Genomic DNA, 16689 nt, shown 5'->3' on the forward strand with positions numbered 1-16689 from the left:
CGGTGGCTCATATGTGGCAGTCCACATCATCGAAATTTGCCAGGCGCACCGTGGGAGTTCTCTTCACACGTTTGCAGCTCACTTATGCCTTACAAGGATGGGCATCAGGACAGTACCTTTGATCAATCTGTCCTGCGCAGTCTATTCCAGACCTGAACCCAAGTCTTCCTGCCTATTTGCCCCTGGTGGGAGCCAGGGCAGGTCCCCTGCCAACCAGCAGCAACCGCAGTTGTTGTGTTTGTTAGCACTTTGTTCGGTAACTGTTGGCCTCACCTGCTGAACGGGGACATCCTGGAGCTTGGTGTTCACCTACATGTGAGGGCTACTATCCTGCTTGTTCTAGGAAAAAGCGCAGTTGCTTACCTGTAACAGGTGTCTCAGGAATCCTGCCCGCCTCCCCATGGAGTTGGGTTCTCCTTCCGGTTTGTTTTATATTTTCGCTCGTATTGTTGATGTTACGAGACTGAAGGGCGACCTTGCTTGGATGCGTGGATAGTGCCATGTTGAGCATGCTCAGTGTGCTAGTCAAAGCTTCCAGAAACTTTGACAAACGTTTTCCGTGCCGGGCTCCATCAGATGATGTCACCCACATATGAGGGCTAACATCCTGCTGTCCTAGGAGAACACCTGTTACAGGTAAGCAACTGCGCTTTCTCAGACTTCATTCATTTGGTAAACTGCTCTTTTCTGTACCCATCGCCCCCCCCCCCCCCGCCCACCTCTTCACCAAATCTCCTTTCTGCGCCTTCCATCTGACTGCACCACATGCCTGAAGTTGCCTTCCTGAAGTGTGTGCCAGGTCCCCTCTCTTACCAGATTCAAATCCAGCCTAAAAACTCACCTCTGTGAGGCTGGTTTAAAGACCTGGCCCTCAGTGAGCTCTAGTCTGGGAGTGCATTTCTCAGTCTGACAGAATGAGGGCTGATAATCCAGATTCAGAATTTACAAACTACAGTTCTCCTTGAAACATTTCCAGACCCCAGATGTCAAATCTGATGACACTCAAACATTGCCTTTCCTCAACCACCTGTCTAAATCCCTCTTTATCAGTGCTTTGCTGTCTTAGCTCTAAACCTCTTTTTATTTATGTATTTATCTATCTGTGTGTCTCTTCTGTTTGTCCTGACTAGATTGTAAGCTCCAAGAAGTAGCAGTAGTCCTGAATGTCTGCACAGTGCTGTGTACATCTGGTTTGTTCTATATTGGGAATTCTCAGTTGAATCCTTGGGACATATCTAGCCAGTCAAGTTTTCAGGATATCCACAATGAATATGTATGAGATGGATTTTCCTACATTGCTTCCATGGTGTGCAAATCTATCTCAGGCTAGGTGTGTCCAGAGGTCTGGATTGAGGCTCCCTCTCCTATGTAAATAATAATGATGATAATTGGTCTGCTCTCTCTGTTAGTGCTGCAAGCTACTGAATTTTATGTTGGAATGATTCTCTTACTCTCCTATCCTTCTTTCAGCTCACACAACTCACATGCCGATACAGAAAAACGCGCGGGAGAGCGGGAGCGCGATTCAGGAGGGTGGCCTATGCAAGTTAGGACCCACGGTAAAAGGAGGCGCTAGGGACACTAGCACTTCCCTAGCGCCTCTTTTCTGACTGGAGCGGCGGCTGTCAGCGAGTTTGACAGCCGACGCTCAATTTTGCCGGCGTCTGTTCTCAAACCTGCTGACAGCCACAGGTTCGGAAAACGTATGCCGGCAAAATTGAGTGTCCATCTTCCGGGCTGTGGGCCGATTTAAATTATAAAAAAAAAACAAAAAAACTTTTGGGGACCTCCGACTTAATATCGCTATGATATTAAGTCGGAGGGTGTACAGAAAAGCAGTTTTTTCTGCTTTTCTGTAAACTTCCCCGGCGCCAGCAGAAATTAATGCCAGCTTTTGGGCAGGCGTTACTTTCTGTATCGTGCGGGAATAACTAATAGGGCCATCAACATGCATTTGCATGTTACGGGCGCTATTAGTTTGGGGGGGGGGGGGGGGTAGGACACGCGTTTTCGACGTGCTATTACCCCTTACTGTATAAGGGGTAAAGCTAGCGCGTCGAAAACACGGGTCCAAACCTGTGCTAACAGTGCGCTTTACCAGAGCGCACTGTACTGTATCGGCCTGTCGCTGCATCAAAATGTATCCATTTCAGATGAATCTATATGGCTCGGCAGGGCTGCATAATTATGCATATAAATCTGTATGCATAGTGTGGAAAATCCCTAAGAAAGAAGCCTTTGTGATTCCCCGGAGGCCCTAAAATTGCCTTTGTACATTTCAGCTGAAGTCTGCTAAAAACTTTAAAGAAAAAATTGTAATCTCTCAATACTTGGAATATTTTGTAATCTCTCAATATTTCTTCGATTCTTAGAATTTGGCACAAAGCCAGCTCTGAATGAATTTTAGACCAGAGCTGATGGAATGGAGCAGCTGGACGGCTTTATTATGACGTCGGCAAAGATGAAGATCGGTGGCAAGTTTCAGGGATTCCGGCTCTGAATTCCTTTGTTAGTTGTGCAGACAGTTGTCATGATGTTTGAGGCTGCTCTGTTCTACCTAGGAAATAGAGCAGATGCTGCTTGGAGTCTGGACATGTGACAAAATATGCTAAAAAGCAAGCAAACCTATACCAGTAACCTAGATGGCTTTTCTGGTTAGAATTGCTCCTCGATTAATGCGTTGTGGCTGACAAGGCCCTGGATAGGCAGTTAGAAAAAGAAACTAAAGGCCGAGAACCAAAGATGACTTATGGCTATTGCATGCTAGGGTTCAATTAAATCCGTATTTCTTACAGAGGCTAAAGTTTTACATTATTTAGAAGTAAGTAAATTGTTTACTGGTGAAATTGACCGTTAGGATACATAGATAAAACGTAAGCTTATGCATAGGTATTAGTTACAAGAATTAAGCATAAACTCTAGGAATCGAATAAATATTGAGATGTTTTGGTTCCTGATTGGTTGAGAGCTTGCTATCAATCTTTCTGGATCATATTTAAAGTGTTAATTTCATCTGCGACACTCTGAGCTCTCCGGCTTTGGTTAATGACTGTAACCTGTTTACTACTTTGCATGCAAATTGATAAGATCAATAAGAGGAATTTCAACTGGCTCAGCTGATTGCATGGTTTTACACATTTTTCTTGGATTTTAGGGCCTCTGGGGAATTTCAAAGGGTTTTTTCTTAGGGATTTTCCACAATGTGTGTGTGTGTGTGCAGCTCTCCTGAGCCACTTTCATCCTTCTATGAGAAGTAAGGTTCCTGTATTTATTTTGGGATTCCTGTTTGTGTTTAATCAGCAGTGCCTCCTGCTTGCAGCACAAATGAATTTAGCTGAAAGAGAGAGCAACTGTGAGGGGAGTGGAAAATTGACATCTTTCCGTGGGGGGGGGGGGGGGGCGGGAGGACTAAAAACAGAGCTGGTGTTAAATGATTAAGTGGACTCTGAAATGCTGTTAATGGACCCAGCACTTCTGCCGGAGATGCAGCAGGCTGTCACCCAAGTATTCCACATTGCTGTTTACAACTTTATGTATCTGGGTTTTTTGTTTTCTTTTTTTTTTAATATGGACCACAGAAAATGGCTTCGTTTGTCATCATTCCCTCAGACGCTTCTGTTTTACAAATACACTAAAATAAAATCCAGATGAGTGCCCTGCATACAGCCCTTCACCAACACCAAACTGGCCCTGGGGCTTGTGGGTGTGGAGGGAGTTGTCCATTTAAATGGCCCTGTTGACTGCAAATGTGATGGCTTGGTAGCAGGCTAGTTAGAAATGTTAACAAGCTTCATTAAAAGCCAGATGTTAAGGGTTGGGCGGCTTGTTCATCGTTTAGTATCAAATGAAAGCAGAAAAGAAGGTCTCTTGTGAGCAGTTAGGGGTCCTGCGTCAGAACGAGCCATTTAGGAAAAAGGAGGGTTTCTCATTATTATAATGGGCCTCAGTGTCTCTGGTCGGCTTCAGCTTCCTGCTGCTGGTGATGAATGCGTTTACATTCCAGCCCTGAGAACTAAGCATTCCAGTGGGGAGAGAGCCTGACGGGCCTGCCCAGCAGGAATGTGGCTTTGGAGGCCCAGAGCGAGGGAGCAGAGCCCTCCACAGAGTGCCCGGGCTTCTGTCTTCCTTCCTGGGAACCTGGAATAGCAGTGCCAGGATGGCTCAGGTTTGGGGCACTGGCATAAACCTACTCTGTGCGGCCCATCGGATCTTTGCAACGGACTTGGATATAACGGAGAGGGTTCTGTCATTTCCTTGATGCTCTCAACTTTTAAGCAGTGAGTAATTCTGCAAATTGCATTACAAATGTCAAATACAGGAGGCTGTGCCATGTGCAAGGAAGATATTTGTTGTAGTTGGGCTGGGATGTCTTGATGATTTTTTTTTCTAAATTGTGTGGGACAGAAGGGAACGGAGGAGAAAACATTGTTAGCTGTTAAAATGTGTCTCTGGATTTCACCGTGTGTGGGTGGGTGATCTGAACAGCTGATGGATATCTCATTTGCTGTCGGGGGAATATTTTGATCATTGTAAAACTGTGTTTGCCATTAAAAGGGAAAAGTATTGTTCAGCTAAGCAGTTGGCACCATAACTTTGAATCCAAAATATTACAGCTGCCTGTGACATGCAGAGATGTCAAGCCTTTTTAGATTTCCTGCTAGTCATTGTCAATGATTTTTAAGGTTTATGTCCTTTTGATTGTATTTTTAAGTTAGCGGTGCATTTATTTGCATTGATGAAATAAGCAACGACACCCCCCAATTAGATACATATAAAGTGGACATTTGAATTAGAAACAGGAAACTTCCCCAAGAACCAAAACTCATATCAAAACAGCAAAGTTTAATTAAGTAATACTACTTGGAGTGCAGGTCACTTATTTTTTTAACTCTAGGCAGACACACAAAAACATGTGCTGAATTTATTACTGGAAAAATACAAAATACATTGTATGAGGTGAGCAGTCAGCTAATGATGTTGAGGTGAACCCCCATGCACAGAACAATTACTCCACAACCATTTGTTAGTGCCAGTGTTTTCTGTAGGTATGGACTGTTACCCACCTAGGACTGTGGGTAGTGCAGGATATAATTGCCAAACTTGTCTGACTCGCCCCTGAATGAGTAGGTGAGACCTCCAGCGGTTGCAGTGTCAGCAGTATGATGTGCCAAAATCTAGCTGAGGAATAGATTTTCCAGAAAGCCTACCTACATGGCTTAGAGTGACTTATTTTTTTGATGTAGATAGATATGTCCAGAATCTGAAAAGACGTAATGAGGGAGTTGGTATGAGGTTAGATCCTGTTAATGCTGAGGTCTCAGATTCAACCCGGAACCAGAAACCTTGTATCAATCTGTAACTCCAGGTCACAGGTGAAGCCTCACCTGGAGTACTGTATTTGGTTCTGGAGACTGTATCTCAAGAAGAATAGAGACAGGATAGAAGCAGTCCAGAGAGAGGCAACCAAAAGGGTGAAAGGTCTGTATCGGAAGACTTATACATACCCTGGAGGAGAGAGGGGAAATATGATACAGACTTTTTAAATACGTGAAAAGTATTAACAATGTGCAGGAATAAAACCTATTGCAATGGAAAAGAAGCTGTAGACCTAGGGGTCATAATTTGAAACTGCAAAGGTATAGACTCTGAGCCATAATCAGGAAATATTCCTTCATGGAAAAGGTGGTGGATGCCTGGAAGAGGTGATGAAGACAAGAATGATGATAGTGTTCAAAAAGGTACAGGACAAACACAGACCGTAACTTTCAAACTGAGGCGCACGTTTGCCGACCTGTGTCCATTTTATAACATTTCTGCATATATGAGTGCATGTTATAAAATAGCCTGGACGCGCGTACATGCACACAGTTTTACATGGATGCACGCATGTGCATGCAAATGCCGCCTCTACTGGGTAAGTGGGGCGATTTCACAAGCCAAGTGTGCTGAAGCCATTGGTCATTTTCCCAGTTTAGGGATAGGACTTGCAACCCCCCGTAATTTATTAGCCACCCTTCCCTCCCCCATTAGCGCTGACCCTGAAAACCCTGCTGCCATGCCTATATGTTTTTGTTTTACTACCATCTATAGCAAAAGTAAATTTATGCCGCAGGGGAATCCAGCGTGCGCAAGGAAGCTTAAGTGGGCATCTCTTGGCCAGGCCCTGACGCCCATTCCCCGCCCCTACTCTGCCCCCTTTTTAGAAGCTTTCTACTTGTGCGCACAGCGGGGGATGTGCCTGGTGTCCTCGGACGGCTTTTAAAATCCACTCTGCGCGCGCCAGCCCAACTATATATCTCTATAAAGAAAAAACAAGCACTGTTGAGCTTATGTAAAAAAAACTTTATTTAAAGATTCGAAAGTTAAAATAAAAGAGCAGCACCTGCTATATTGTCGGGGCTTTCCATCTACTCGTTCAGAGCACTATTCATTATTGCATGATGGTGGGCTGTGTGAGGGTGCGTGTGTGTAGGTAGTTTGTATTTTACCTCACTTAATAGGACTATATGAGCTTCTTTCATAAACTTTATAACTGTATGCTCGATTTTGTTATAAAAATGTGTACTGTTTTTGTACAATTTTTGATTTGTTGCATTCAATATAGCAAGTGCTGCTCTTTTATTTTAACTTTCGAATATTTCAATAGTTTTTTAGATAAGCTCAACAAGTGCTTCATTTTTCTGGGTTTTTTTTTTTTTTTGGTATTTAACAATGCACTTTATACTTTTGCTCAATTTCCTTATATTTCTATGTATATCTATATATCTATGTATGTATATATCACATTTTGGGGGAGACATGGGCTGCAGCTCAAAAACTGTGCTCATCCCTGTTTATTTCCCCTGTCTGATCTTTGGGCACTGGATTGCTGCTGTGTGAGGAGAATCCAGAAAGTCACTTCTTGTGGTGTTTGGAAGATTTATTAATTGTGACACACACACACTTTATTCTGTCTCAGTATTTCTTTCCATGACAATGGAAAATAACGACCAGCCCTTTAAACATTTTTTTTTTTATCATGCCTTATCAATGTGCTCTGATATTTGAGAGAGAGCCTCATGTGCAAAATCCAGGGACACCATCAGTAGACGGGAAGGCAGTGGAAAATGTTTTTAATTCTAAAACCCTGACTAGATTTTTGGGATCTTCCTTGCATGCTATACATGATATTGGTTTTTCAATTAGATTTACTCTGATACCTGCACTCTCATGGTATCAAAGCTGCGCCCTCTTACTTTTTGGTGTTTTGTTTCATCTTAAGCCCACTTTTGTAGTACGAGTGCAGCTCAGAGGGTGTGGTAAGTAAAGCCGCCTGGAATGGATCTGGGCAGAAGCCTCTGTGCTCATGCCGACCTCTGCAATGTAAAGCAAATCTGTTTTGGAGCTTGAAAGCAAGGAGAATAATAATTGGACGAGCGTGTGATGAAATGGAAAAGGGCACCTATATAGATTTGTTCCAGTAAATTAACTGAGTGAGGACAGAAGTGGGCAGGTGGATATCTTTCTCTACAAAAAAGGATTTGATGGTGGCTTTTCAAAATAGCACAGCGCCTGGCGTGGTGGTTTACTTTGTGACCTTGAAATCTTATCTTGCACTTCCTTTGCATTGAGTTATGCAGAGATCTCGGACTTGTTAATCAGTGATAAGCATGTGAAACTTTGGGCCTGATGTAAACAGAGCGCACAGTTTTACCCACTGTTGGGTGCACAGATTTTACTCCCATTGCAGCAAGGAAACTGTGTGTGTAGATTGACGTGTACTGGTTAGTGCCCTCCAGTTTTTTTTAGTGCTGGAAAGTTTACTCTTGGTCAGAGTTGCATAAAGTTTCTAGCGCCAGTGACAGTCTATGGGCAGAAGCTGGAGTTAACATAGAAATGACAGCAGAAAAGGACCAAATTGTCCAGCCAATCGGTCCAACAAGCTTCCTAAGGTAGTAACTGCCACTCTGTGTAGGTTTCTTCCATGTTTCTTTTAAGAATAGTAACTGTTGCGCTGTGCAGTTATTCCCAAGCCTTATGGTACCCATAAAAATTGCAGTTTTTTTTTAATTGGGTGATGAGCTTTCTTGAAAATTCAGATAGTGTTGCTTGAGGTGCTTTGCTCATGGACTTGGCCATAGAAGCAGCCCTTGCTTTTTCCCTTATGTCTGTGGATCAGTACCCAGACCGGAGAAGTCTGGCCCTCTTGGTTGTTGTCTGTATCCTATCCCCCTTTTCTCCTTGCCAGGTTCTTGTGGCCTGGATTGGCCACTGTTGGAAACAGGATGCTGGGCTTGATGGACCCTTGGTCTGACCCAGTATGGCATTTTCTTATGTTCTTATGTCCTGCCGTTGAAGTGGGAGCAATGTTACATTATATTAGAATCATTTGAGGCCTATTGGTTAAGGGTCGTGATCTCCATGACTTGTGTAAAGGGTAGTAATTGCCACACCAGCAAGTTATCCCTCTGCACACTTTTCTCATTTCCATCCTTTAGCCTTTAGAGCAGTGGTTCCCAACCCTGTCCTGGGGACCCTCTAGCCAGTCGGGTTTTCAAGATAGCTGCAATGAATATGCATGAGAGAGAGTTTGCATGTTATGGAGGCAGTGCATGCAAATTTTCTCTCCTGTATATTCTTTGTGGCTATCCTGAAAACCTGGCTGGCTGGGGGGTCCCCAGGACAGGGTTGGGAACCACTGCTTTAGAGAGTGTTTTGGTTTTTTTTGTCTTCACCACCTCCTCCTGAAGGGCATTCCAGGCATCCGTGAAGGAATATTTCCTGATGTTGGTGCTGGCACCCATACTCAGGATTTATGTGCAGAAACATGTTTTCTGTGCACAAATATTTTCTACTCTGGAAGAATTTTCTGTGTGAAAAACATGATTTTTGTGCACAGAAATTGTCTTGAGAGAGGACCTCCCACGTGCCCATTTTACCTTGGGTTTGTGTGCACATTTTTAACTCCCGATACACTAGAAAGATATTTGTTCGTGGCCGAGTTAAATATTTGCTCAGCACGTGCATTACGAAAATGTGCGCTGAATTTTAGCGCATAGCTTATTACAGCAAATCCTTTTATTCTATTGGCTAATTTAACTTTCCTGGGAACCTACTTTTGAAGATGTATTTGAATAACTATTTTAGTTATAAAGGCTTATTAGAAATTTTCTAATCTGACAAGGAGTTCAGGATAGAATGCAAGGCATTTACAGAAAAATACAAGTGATAATGGCACAAAAATGGGTAGAATTAGCACACATTTGAAATTCATGTGATTTACAGTCTGATCTCATTAATCCTTGCTTTATTTTATGCAGATGCACTTTATCTCCTACATTATCTGTAACCTTTTGCACCATACACAAAATAATATATGATAAAGAAGCACTGGCTAAACACAGCCTTACAAGTACACTTTCCACAAAAAACCCTCCGCTCAGAAAACAAAGCACTACTAACAATCCCTTCAGTAAAGTCAGCAAAATTAACCCAAGTGAGAGAAAGAGCTTTATCATTGGCTGGGCACATACTATGGAACACGATGCCCCCTGAACTCAGATTACAGAATAATCTCAAATCTTTTAAGAAAAATTTAAAAACATGGCTCTTTAAAAAAGCCTTCACTAAAGAGTGTGGAGGGTAGAGAATGAAAGTACAGAGGAATGCAGATGAGAATGAATTTACTCAATCCTACATTTAAGAAGTAATATCTCAAAGAGATAGTAACTCAATAATATACCTGGACTTGACCAACATTACTCAAATAATGATTTTATTTATGAAATTGTAACCGAACTTTATTGGCACCTGTTAGAATGTACGATATCCTACATTTACATACCTTAGTCTATGTGCCTATTTGTAAACCGTTGCGATGGTATATAACTTAGCGACGGCATAGAAAAGCTTTAAAATAAATAAATAAATAATCTGAATTTGATGCATTGAATATAAAATTAAATTTCTATTTAGTCAAGCAGGACTAATCAGCCTCACAAGTTACGTGACATTATTGGACAGCACTGATAGTGTTTCTCAATAACTTTTCTCCATATACTGGGGATTTTCTGCTTTGCCCACCTGCACGTGGGCCGTCTCGGTCCTTTTTGTATGTGGATCTTGTATGTGTGTCCTTTCTCACTCAGAGAAATTTCTGTTGAGGTGCAAGCCGCCTCATTCAGCTTTTTGTTTCCTTTATAGTCCTTGCAAAGAACTATGTGAGGTTTTAAATAAGATCTGCGGAATTTTAGATAAAGGTGGCATTGTCCTAATCATGCTCGATTTGTTAGCGGTGTACGATAGGCTTGACCACTCTATTTTGTGGAACAGGCGTAGATGGGACCAATCTTGAATGTTTTTTTTCCTAGCGTGTAGCAGATGGACTCAGGACCAATGGTATAGTGTGCTCCTGATAGTAGTTGGAGACGGTGTCAGATTTCAATCTGACGTCAGCCCCTAGTACATATACCCCTGCAGGAAGCTCTGCTCTTCAGTATTTCTCCGTCTCCTTAGCAGTTCGGGACTGTACACAAGCTTGCACAGTGTTAGAAAATCCAAACCAAAATTCCAAAACGAAGAAGAAATAATCTTACCTCTACAGACGAGTCCCGCTCTCCTGCAGTGATACCTAAGGGTCCCTCCCCCAGTTGAGAATTCCTGAGGTGATTTCCGAGATCCCTCAGAGGTAAGCCTCGGTCCGGTAGCCGGTTCCTGGCGTGGACTTAGCCCCCAGGAATGGGAGTGGCTGAGAGGCAGAGGGTGCAAGACCAAGTGCGGCCGTGAAGGTAATTTCCCACTCCCTCCGCAGCCGGAGACCGCCCGGCACCAGACCGGGAAATGCCAAGAACAAGGTAAGGTAGAAAACTTTCTTAAGTCTCCGGTCTCTGAGGCTCAGATAACCATACAGATCGCCAACCGGCGTCTGTCCCATCAAGTTGATCAGCCTAGTTCGGGCTAGACCCCGATCCAGCTTGAGTGCCCTCCCACGTGGAGACCCTCCGGGGGGGGGGGGGGGGGGTTGCCATCTTGCTCGTGTGGTCACCGGTGCCATTTCCCCCCCTTGATCGCCATACTGTCCGCCTAACTGAGATGTGCGCACAGTGGCGAGCTGGGCGCATAACATACTTGTGCGCACAGCGGCCCACGCATAGGTACTGTGCGCACGAGGCACACGAGGGTGCTGGGCGCATAGCGACATGCTCAATAGCGCCGGGCGCACAAGTTTGGCTTTACGCACAGCGGCGCGCGCATCTCCGTAAGTGCACATACTGGCCTGCAAGCTTATTTTCACAGCGTGCACGCACATCCTTGGCGCACCCGGAGCGCATATCTAAGCTTCCCGGCGCGTGCATATAACCACACAGACCGGGTTTGAATGCCCCTACGCACACAAACCATGGCACCACCCGCCAAGAAAGCCAAAACATAAGCCTGTCCAGCCTGCCACATAAGAGCTGCGCAGCATGAAGAGGCTACGGCCCTGTGCCTACTGTGCGAGACGGCTCTGGGAAAACCAGGGCAAGGTACCCCCCAGCCAGTACAGGAATCCGGCTCCACCGATAGTACCCCGGACCTCTCTATCCCCAGCTCAGCCCTCCCTCAGATGTGGCCCTCAGGGAACACCGCTGGGTTCAACATGGACCCAGGAACCTTTTCCTAGGTGGAATTCTTTAAAGGCCTGCAAACCTTCGTCCAGGCGCAATCGGCGCCACCGGGGACACAGCCACAGCCTCCACCAGAGGACCCAAACCTACCAGGCCCTTCTTGGCCTCCAAGAGATGGGCCCCCTATGGGCAAAACCTCACCTTAGGGGACACGGACCCCTCAGAGGAAGATCAAGACTCCCTAGAGGAGGGGGAAAATCCCTCCAGGAACAGAACCATACCAAACCATGATGCGTTTCTTCTCCAAAGACGAGCTAAGCCTGAAGGAGCTGGCCATTCCAGGCACCAGCGCCACAACGGAACCAAAGATGAACCCTCTTCTGGTCGAGCTCCGTCAGGCCTCACACCATTTTCCGTTGCCACAAGCCATACAACAACTGATCGACCTGGAATGGAATGCTCCGGAGGCCAGTTTTAAAGGAGGATGGGCCCTAGAAGCCCTATACCCACTGGATCCCTCAGCCAAAGAACTCCTGGTGTTTCCCAAAGTGGACGCCATGGTCTGCGACTTCACAAAGCGCACTACCATTCCAGTCGAAGGAGGGGCAGCACTCAAGGATGCCCAGGACAGATGTCAGGAATCCATACTTAAAAAGTCATTTGATGCGGCAGCTATGTAACTGCAGATTGCTGCCGTGGTGACACGTGTCTGCTTGTCACTTGCCAGGAATACCTCCACGCCAGTCAAAACATTAGAACCAGCGATATCCTTCCTCACAGATGCGACTTCCTAGTGCACACCTCAGCCAGGGGCATCTCATCCATTGTGGCAGCCAGAAGGCAACTCTGGCTTCGAAGCTGGTCAGCCGACGCGACTTCCAAGATGAAGCTCACGAGAATGCCCTTTAAAGGAACCCTCCTGTTCGGAAGCGAACTAGAGAAGTTAGCTGACAAATGGGGCGAATCACCAGTACCTCGGCTACTGGAGGACAAGAACAAGAGAAGCCAATGCCCCTCTCCCCGAACACCCAGGGGCAGAGGATCCCAGCATTTTAGATCATACAAGAATACATACCAAGCACCTTGCCCCACAGGCAGGGTCCAGTCCTTTCGGAACAAGGTCCAGGCCCCAGCCGCACCCCACAATGAGAATCAACAGACCCATCCACAAGAAGAAGCCATAGGGGGCAGGCTTGCCCTATTCTACCAAAGAATGTACAATGTAAATAAGTTTTTTAATTTTCAAATTATCACACCTCTGCAGTCCTCCTGCTGTAAATACCCCCTCCTGTAAATACCTCCACCTCGTTTATGGTTACGCTCCTCTACTTTCTTAGCTGCTATCCCTTCCTCCTCCATCTATCCCCCTCACTCCCGCCCCCCGATTCTCAACTGCTCCCTCACCCGCTCCCTGTTTTTTGCAACTTTCCTCTTTTCTCAAATTTTATTGTAAACCGGCGTGATGTGCCCGCACGAACACCGGTATATTAAAAGCTGTTAAATAAATAAATAAAATAAGATGGGTCGAGATAACATGGGACAAGTGGTCCTAACCATCATTCCAGAGGGATACTATCTGGACTTCCACAGCATCCCCCCAGACAAATTTGTGAACTCCCCTTGCCACTCCCCCCTCCAAGAGGACGGCAGTGGAAACCACATTGACCAAATTGCTCGCCCTAAAGGCTATAACACCAGTGCCCATGCACCAACAAAATACTGGGCACTATTCAATCTATTTTATTGTCCCCAAGAAAGAGGGAACGTACTGGCCCATTTTGGACCTCAAGTCACTCAACCGCTACCTGAGCGTAGGGTTTTGACACTTCTGCATGGAAACCCTACGCTTGGTCCTAAGGGCAGTACAGTCGGGAGAATTTCTGACCTCCCTGGATCTGTCAGAAGCCTATCTGCACATCCCGGTTCATCACAACCACCAGCACTTTCTATGCTTCGCGATCATGGACCACCACTACCAGTTTCGAGCGCTGCCCTTTGGGCTAGCCACTTCACCTCAGACTTTCACCAAAATCATCGTTGTAGTGGCAGCGACACTGAGGAAAGAAGGAATCCTCGTACACCTGTACCTGGATGATTGGCTGATCAGAGCAAAATCTCCAGAAGAGTCATCAGATGATATCCACAGTCAAGAACCTACTGCAGAACCTTGGGTGGGTCGTCAACACAACCAAGAGCTGCCTGCAGCCCTCCCAATCACTAGAATACCTGGGAGTCCGGTTTGACACCCAACAGGACAAGGTCTTCCTTCCCGTTACAAGTTGAAGGAAATTGATGGACCAGCTGAGAAAACTGTTGAACAGTGCTCGCCCCACGGTATGGGACTACCTCCAAGTCCTCGGACTCATGACATCAACCCTAGAAGTCGTACCATGGGCAAAGGCCCACATGCGACCACTACAACGTTCCCTACTGTCACGATGGAACCCGATGTCCCAGGAGTACACCATTTGCCTCCAGCTGCCGGCGGAGGTTCGGACCCAGCTCCTTTGGTGGCTACAAGAAGACCATCTGAGCAAGGGAGTAAGGCTATCCTCACCAACCTGGGTCTTGCTCACCACGGATGCGAGCCTACAAGGGTGGGGACAATGGAACAAGGAAGAGTCTGGATGGAACATCAACCGACTGGAAGCCCGGGCAGTCAGCCTAGCTTGCCTATGATTCAGTCACAGACTCCGAGGAGAATATGTCAGAGTCATGCGGACAATGCCACAACAGTGGCCTACATCAACTGCCAGGGAGGAACCAGAAGCCAACAGGTGTCCCTGGAAATAGACTCCCTAATGACGTGGGCGGAAGCAAACCTGCAAGGGATCTCAGCTGCCCACATTGCGGGAAAAGACAACGTCACTGTGGATTACCTCAGCAGAGTCTAGACCCGGGGGAATGGAGGCTATCAACCACAGCCTTCCAGTTGATAATATACCGCTGGGGAACCCCAGCCATGGATCTTCTGGCAACCCGGTCCAATGCCCAAGTTCCCAACTTCTTCAGTCGGAGACAAGACTCTCAATCCCAAGAGATCGATGCCCTCATCCAAACCTACTACTGGGCAGGATCATCCGCAAGATAGAACACCACAGGGGGCTAGTACTTCTAGTAGCCCCGGACTGGCCAAGAAGGCCATGGTATGCAGACATGCGAAGACTTCTAGCGGGGAACCCCCAGTGTCTACCTCCACACAGGGACCTGCTCCAGCAAGGACCGATCCTCCACGAAGACCCAACTCATTTCTCTCTTACGGTCTGGCCATTGAGAGGACTCTCTGAAGAAGAGCGGATACTCGAGGGCAGTAATTGACACCCTGCTCCGAGCATGCAAGTTTTCCACATCTTTAACTTATATACGAATATGGAGAATATTCAAAGCCTGGTGTGAAGACCGTGACAACCTTCCGTGGACAGTCAAAATTCCAATGATCCTGGAGTTCCTGCAGGACGGCCTGAAGAAGGGGTTGTGTCTCAACTCCATCAAGGTTCAACTGGCCGCACTGGCTGCTTCAGAGCCAAAGTGGATGGAATCAGTCTGTCCTCCCATCCAGACATCTCCCGCTTCCTAAGAGGGGTCAAGCAAATCAGACCACCACTAAAGTGGCTGGTACCCCTATGGAATCTCAATCTAGTACTCGACTTCCTAGCGGGAGCCTCCTTCAGACCTACATGCGGTCTGTCCCTACGGCTCCTGACCTTGAAGACTGCATTCCTAGTGGCAATATGCTCAGCCGTTCACATCTCCGAACTTCAAGAACCATCCTGTCGGGAACCGTTCCTCAGATTCACACTGGGATCCATACAGCTACGCACTGTCCCCTCCTTCCTTCCAAAGATGGTTTCTCATTTCCATCTAAACCAAACCATCTCGCTGCCATCTCCAGACAAGCATAAGGATGTGGAAGACTCACGACTTCTTCTCCATCTTAACGTCGGCAGACTCCTAGTCCGATACATGGAAAGATCGGAATCTGTATGAAAGACGGACCACCTATTCGTATTTCACAGCGGGAAGAAACAGGGGGAAGCAGCCTCACGGGCAAACCATAGCCCGCTGGATCAATGAAGTAATCAAGTCGGCCTACGTAGAGGCAGGCAAGCCTCCGCCTCTACAAGTCAAGGCCCATTCCACAAGGGCCCAGGCAGTGTCCTGGGCAGAAACCAAGATGCTGTCACCCGCAGAGATCTGTCGGGCAGTGACGTGGTCCTCCACACCTTCTCGAGGTTCTACCGCCTGGATGTTCAGGCCAGGGAGGACACAGCATTCGCAAGGGCAGTACTAAGTGGGCCACGGGCAGCCTCCCACCCGGTTCAGGAGTAGCTTTTGAACATCCCATTGGTCCTAAGTCCATCTGCTACACGCTAGGAAATGGAGAAATTACTTACCTGATAATTTCCTTTTCCTTAGTGTAGACAGATGGACTCAGTATCCCACCCATGGCTGCCTCAAAATGCAGAAACCTCGGGTGACATTCCCCGAGAGCAAGACAAGCACGGGTAAGCCAGACTTAACCCTAGTCAAGACACCCATAGTTACCAGGTGTCGGCGTTTCTCGGTTGACGACACTGGCGGTCTCCAGCTACAATTCACATCAACTTTTTCAAGTTAATCAAGTTATCCAAACACACATATATCTGCCAGTGCTTTTCGAGGACAATACTGAAGAGCAGAGCTTCCTGCACGGGTATATGTAGTGCTGACGTCAGATTGAAATCTGACTCAGTCTCCAACTGCTATCAGGAGTCCATCTGTCTACACTAAGGAAAAGGAAATTATCAGATAAAGAATTGCTCCAATTCCTTCCTATCAGGGAAATGTAAAAAAAAATAAAAATAAAATAAATGGCTGGATAATTGCTCAGAACCCTGCATACTTCTGGGTGGAGTTCCCCAAGGGTGTGTCCTCTTTTCAGAATTGTTCAATATTTATTTGCAGTCTTTAGCAAAGATCCTTATTGTTTTTCAGTTGGGTTATTATTCATATGCAGGTGATGTCTTCCTTTTGGCTTGGGCATTGATAAATCAGTCTGTGTTTTAAATGAATGTCTTCAGGCAATAAATAATTGGATGAAAGTGGATAAGCTAGTTTTAAATCC

The 16689-nt window shown here is 46.1% G+C and overlaps 1 protein-coding gene across 10 annotated transcripts in view; it reads left to right on the top strand.

Annotated features, from left to right (window-relative positions):
• RAPGEF2 (Rap guanine nucleotide exchange factor 2) overlaps positions 1 to 16689 on the top strand; it is a 624821-nt gene that overhangs the window by 304830 nt on the left and 303302 nt on the right. The window contains exon 1 of one of the 10 annotated variants that reach the window (XM_029617718.1): positions 4063 to 4277. The exons of the other annotated variants lie outside the window; for them this stretch is intronic. Within the exon in view, the coding sequence (XP_029473578.1) occupies positions 4258 to 4277 (20 nt within the window). The 5' untranslated portion in view covers positions 4063 to 4257. Of the gene's footprint in view, positions 1 to 4062; positions 4278 to 16689 lie in introns of those variants that run through there. 10 annotated transcript variants of the gene reach the window in all.

The sequence above is a fragment of the Rhinatrema bivittatum genome, chromosome 1, assembly GCF_901001135.1.
Source record: "Rhinatrema bivittatum chromosome 1, aRhiBiv1.1, whole genome shotgun sequence".
In the NCBI taxonomy this organism is placed as follows: Eukaryota; Metazoa; Chordata; class Amphibia; order Gymnophiona; family Rhinatrematidae; genus Rhinatrema; species Rhinatrema bivittatum.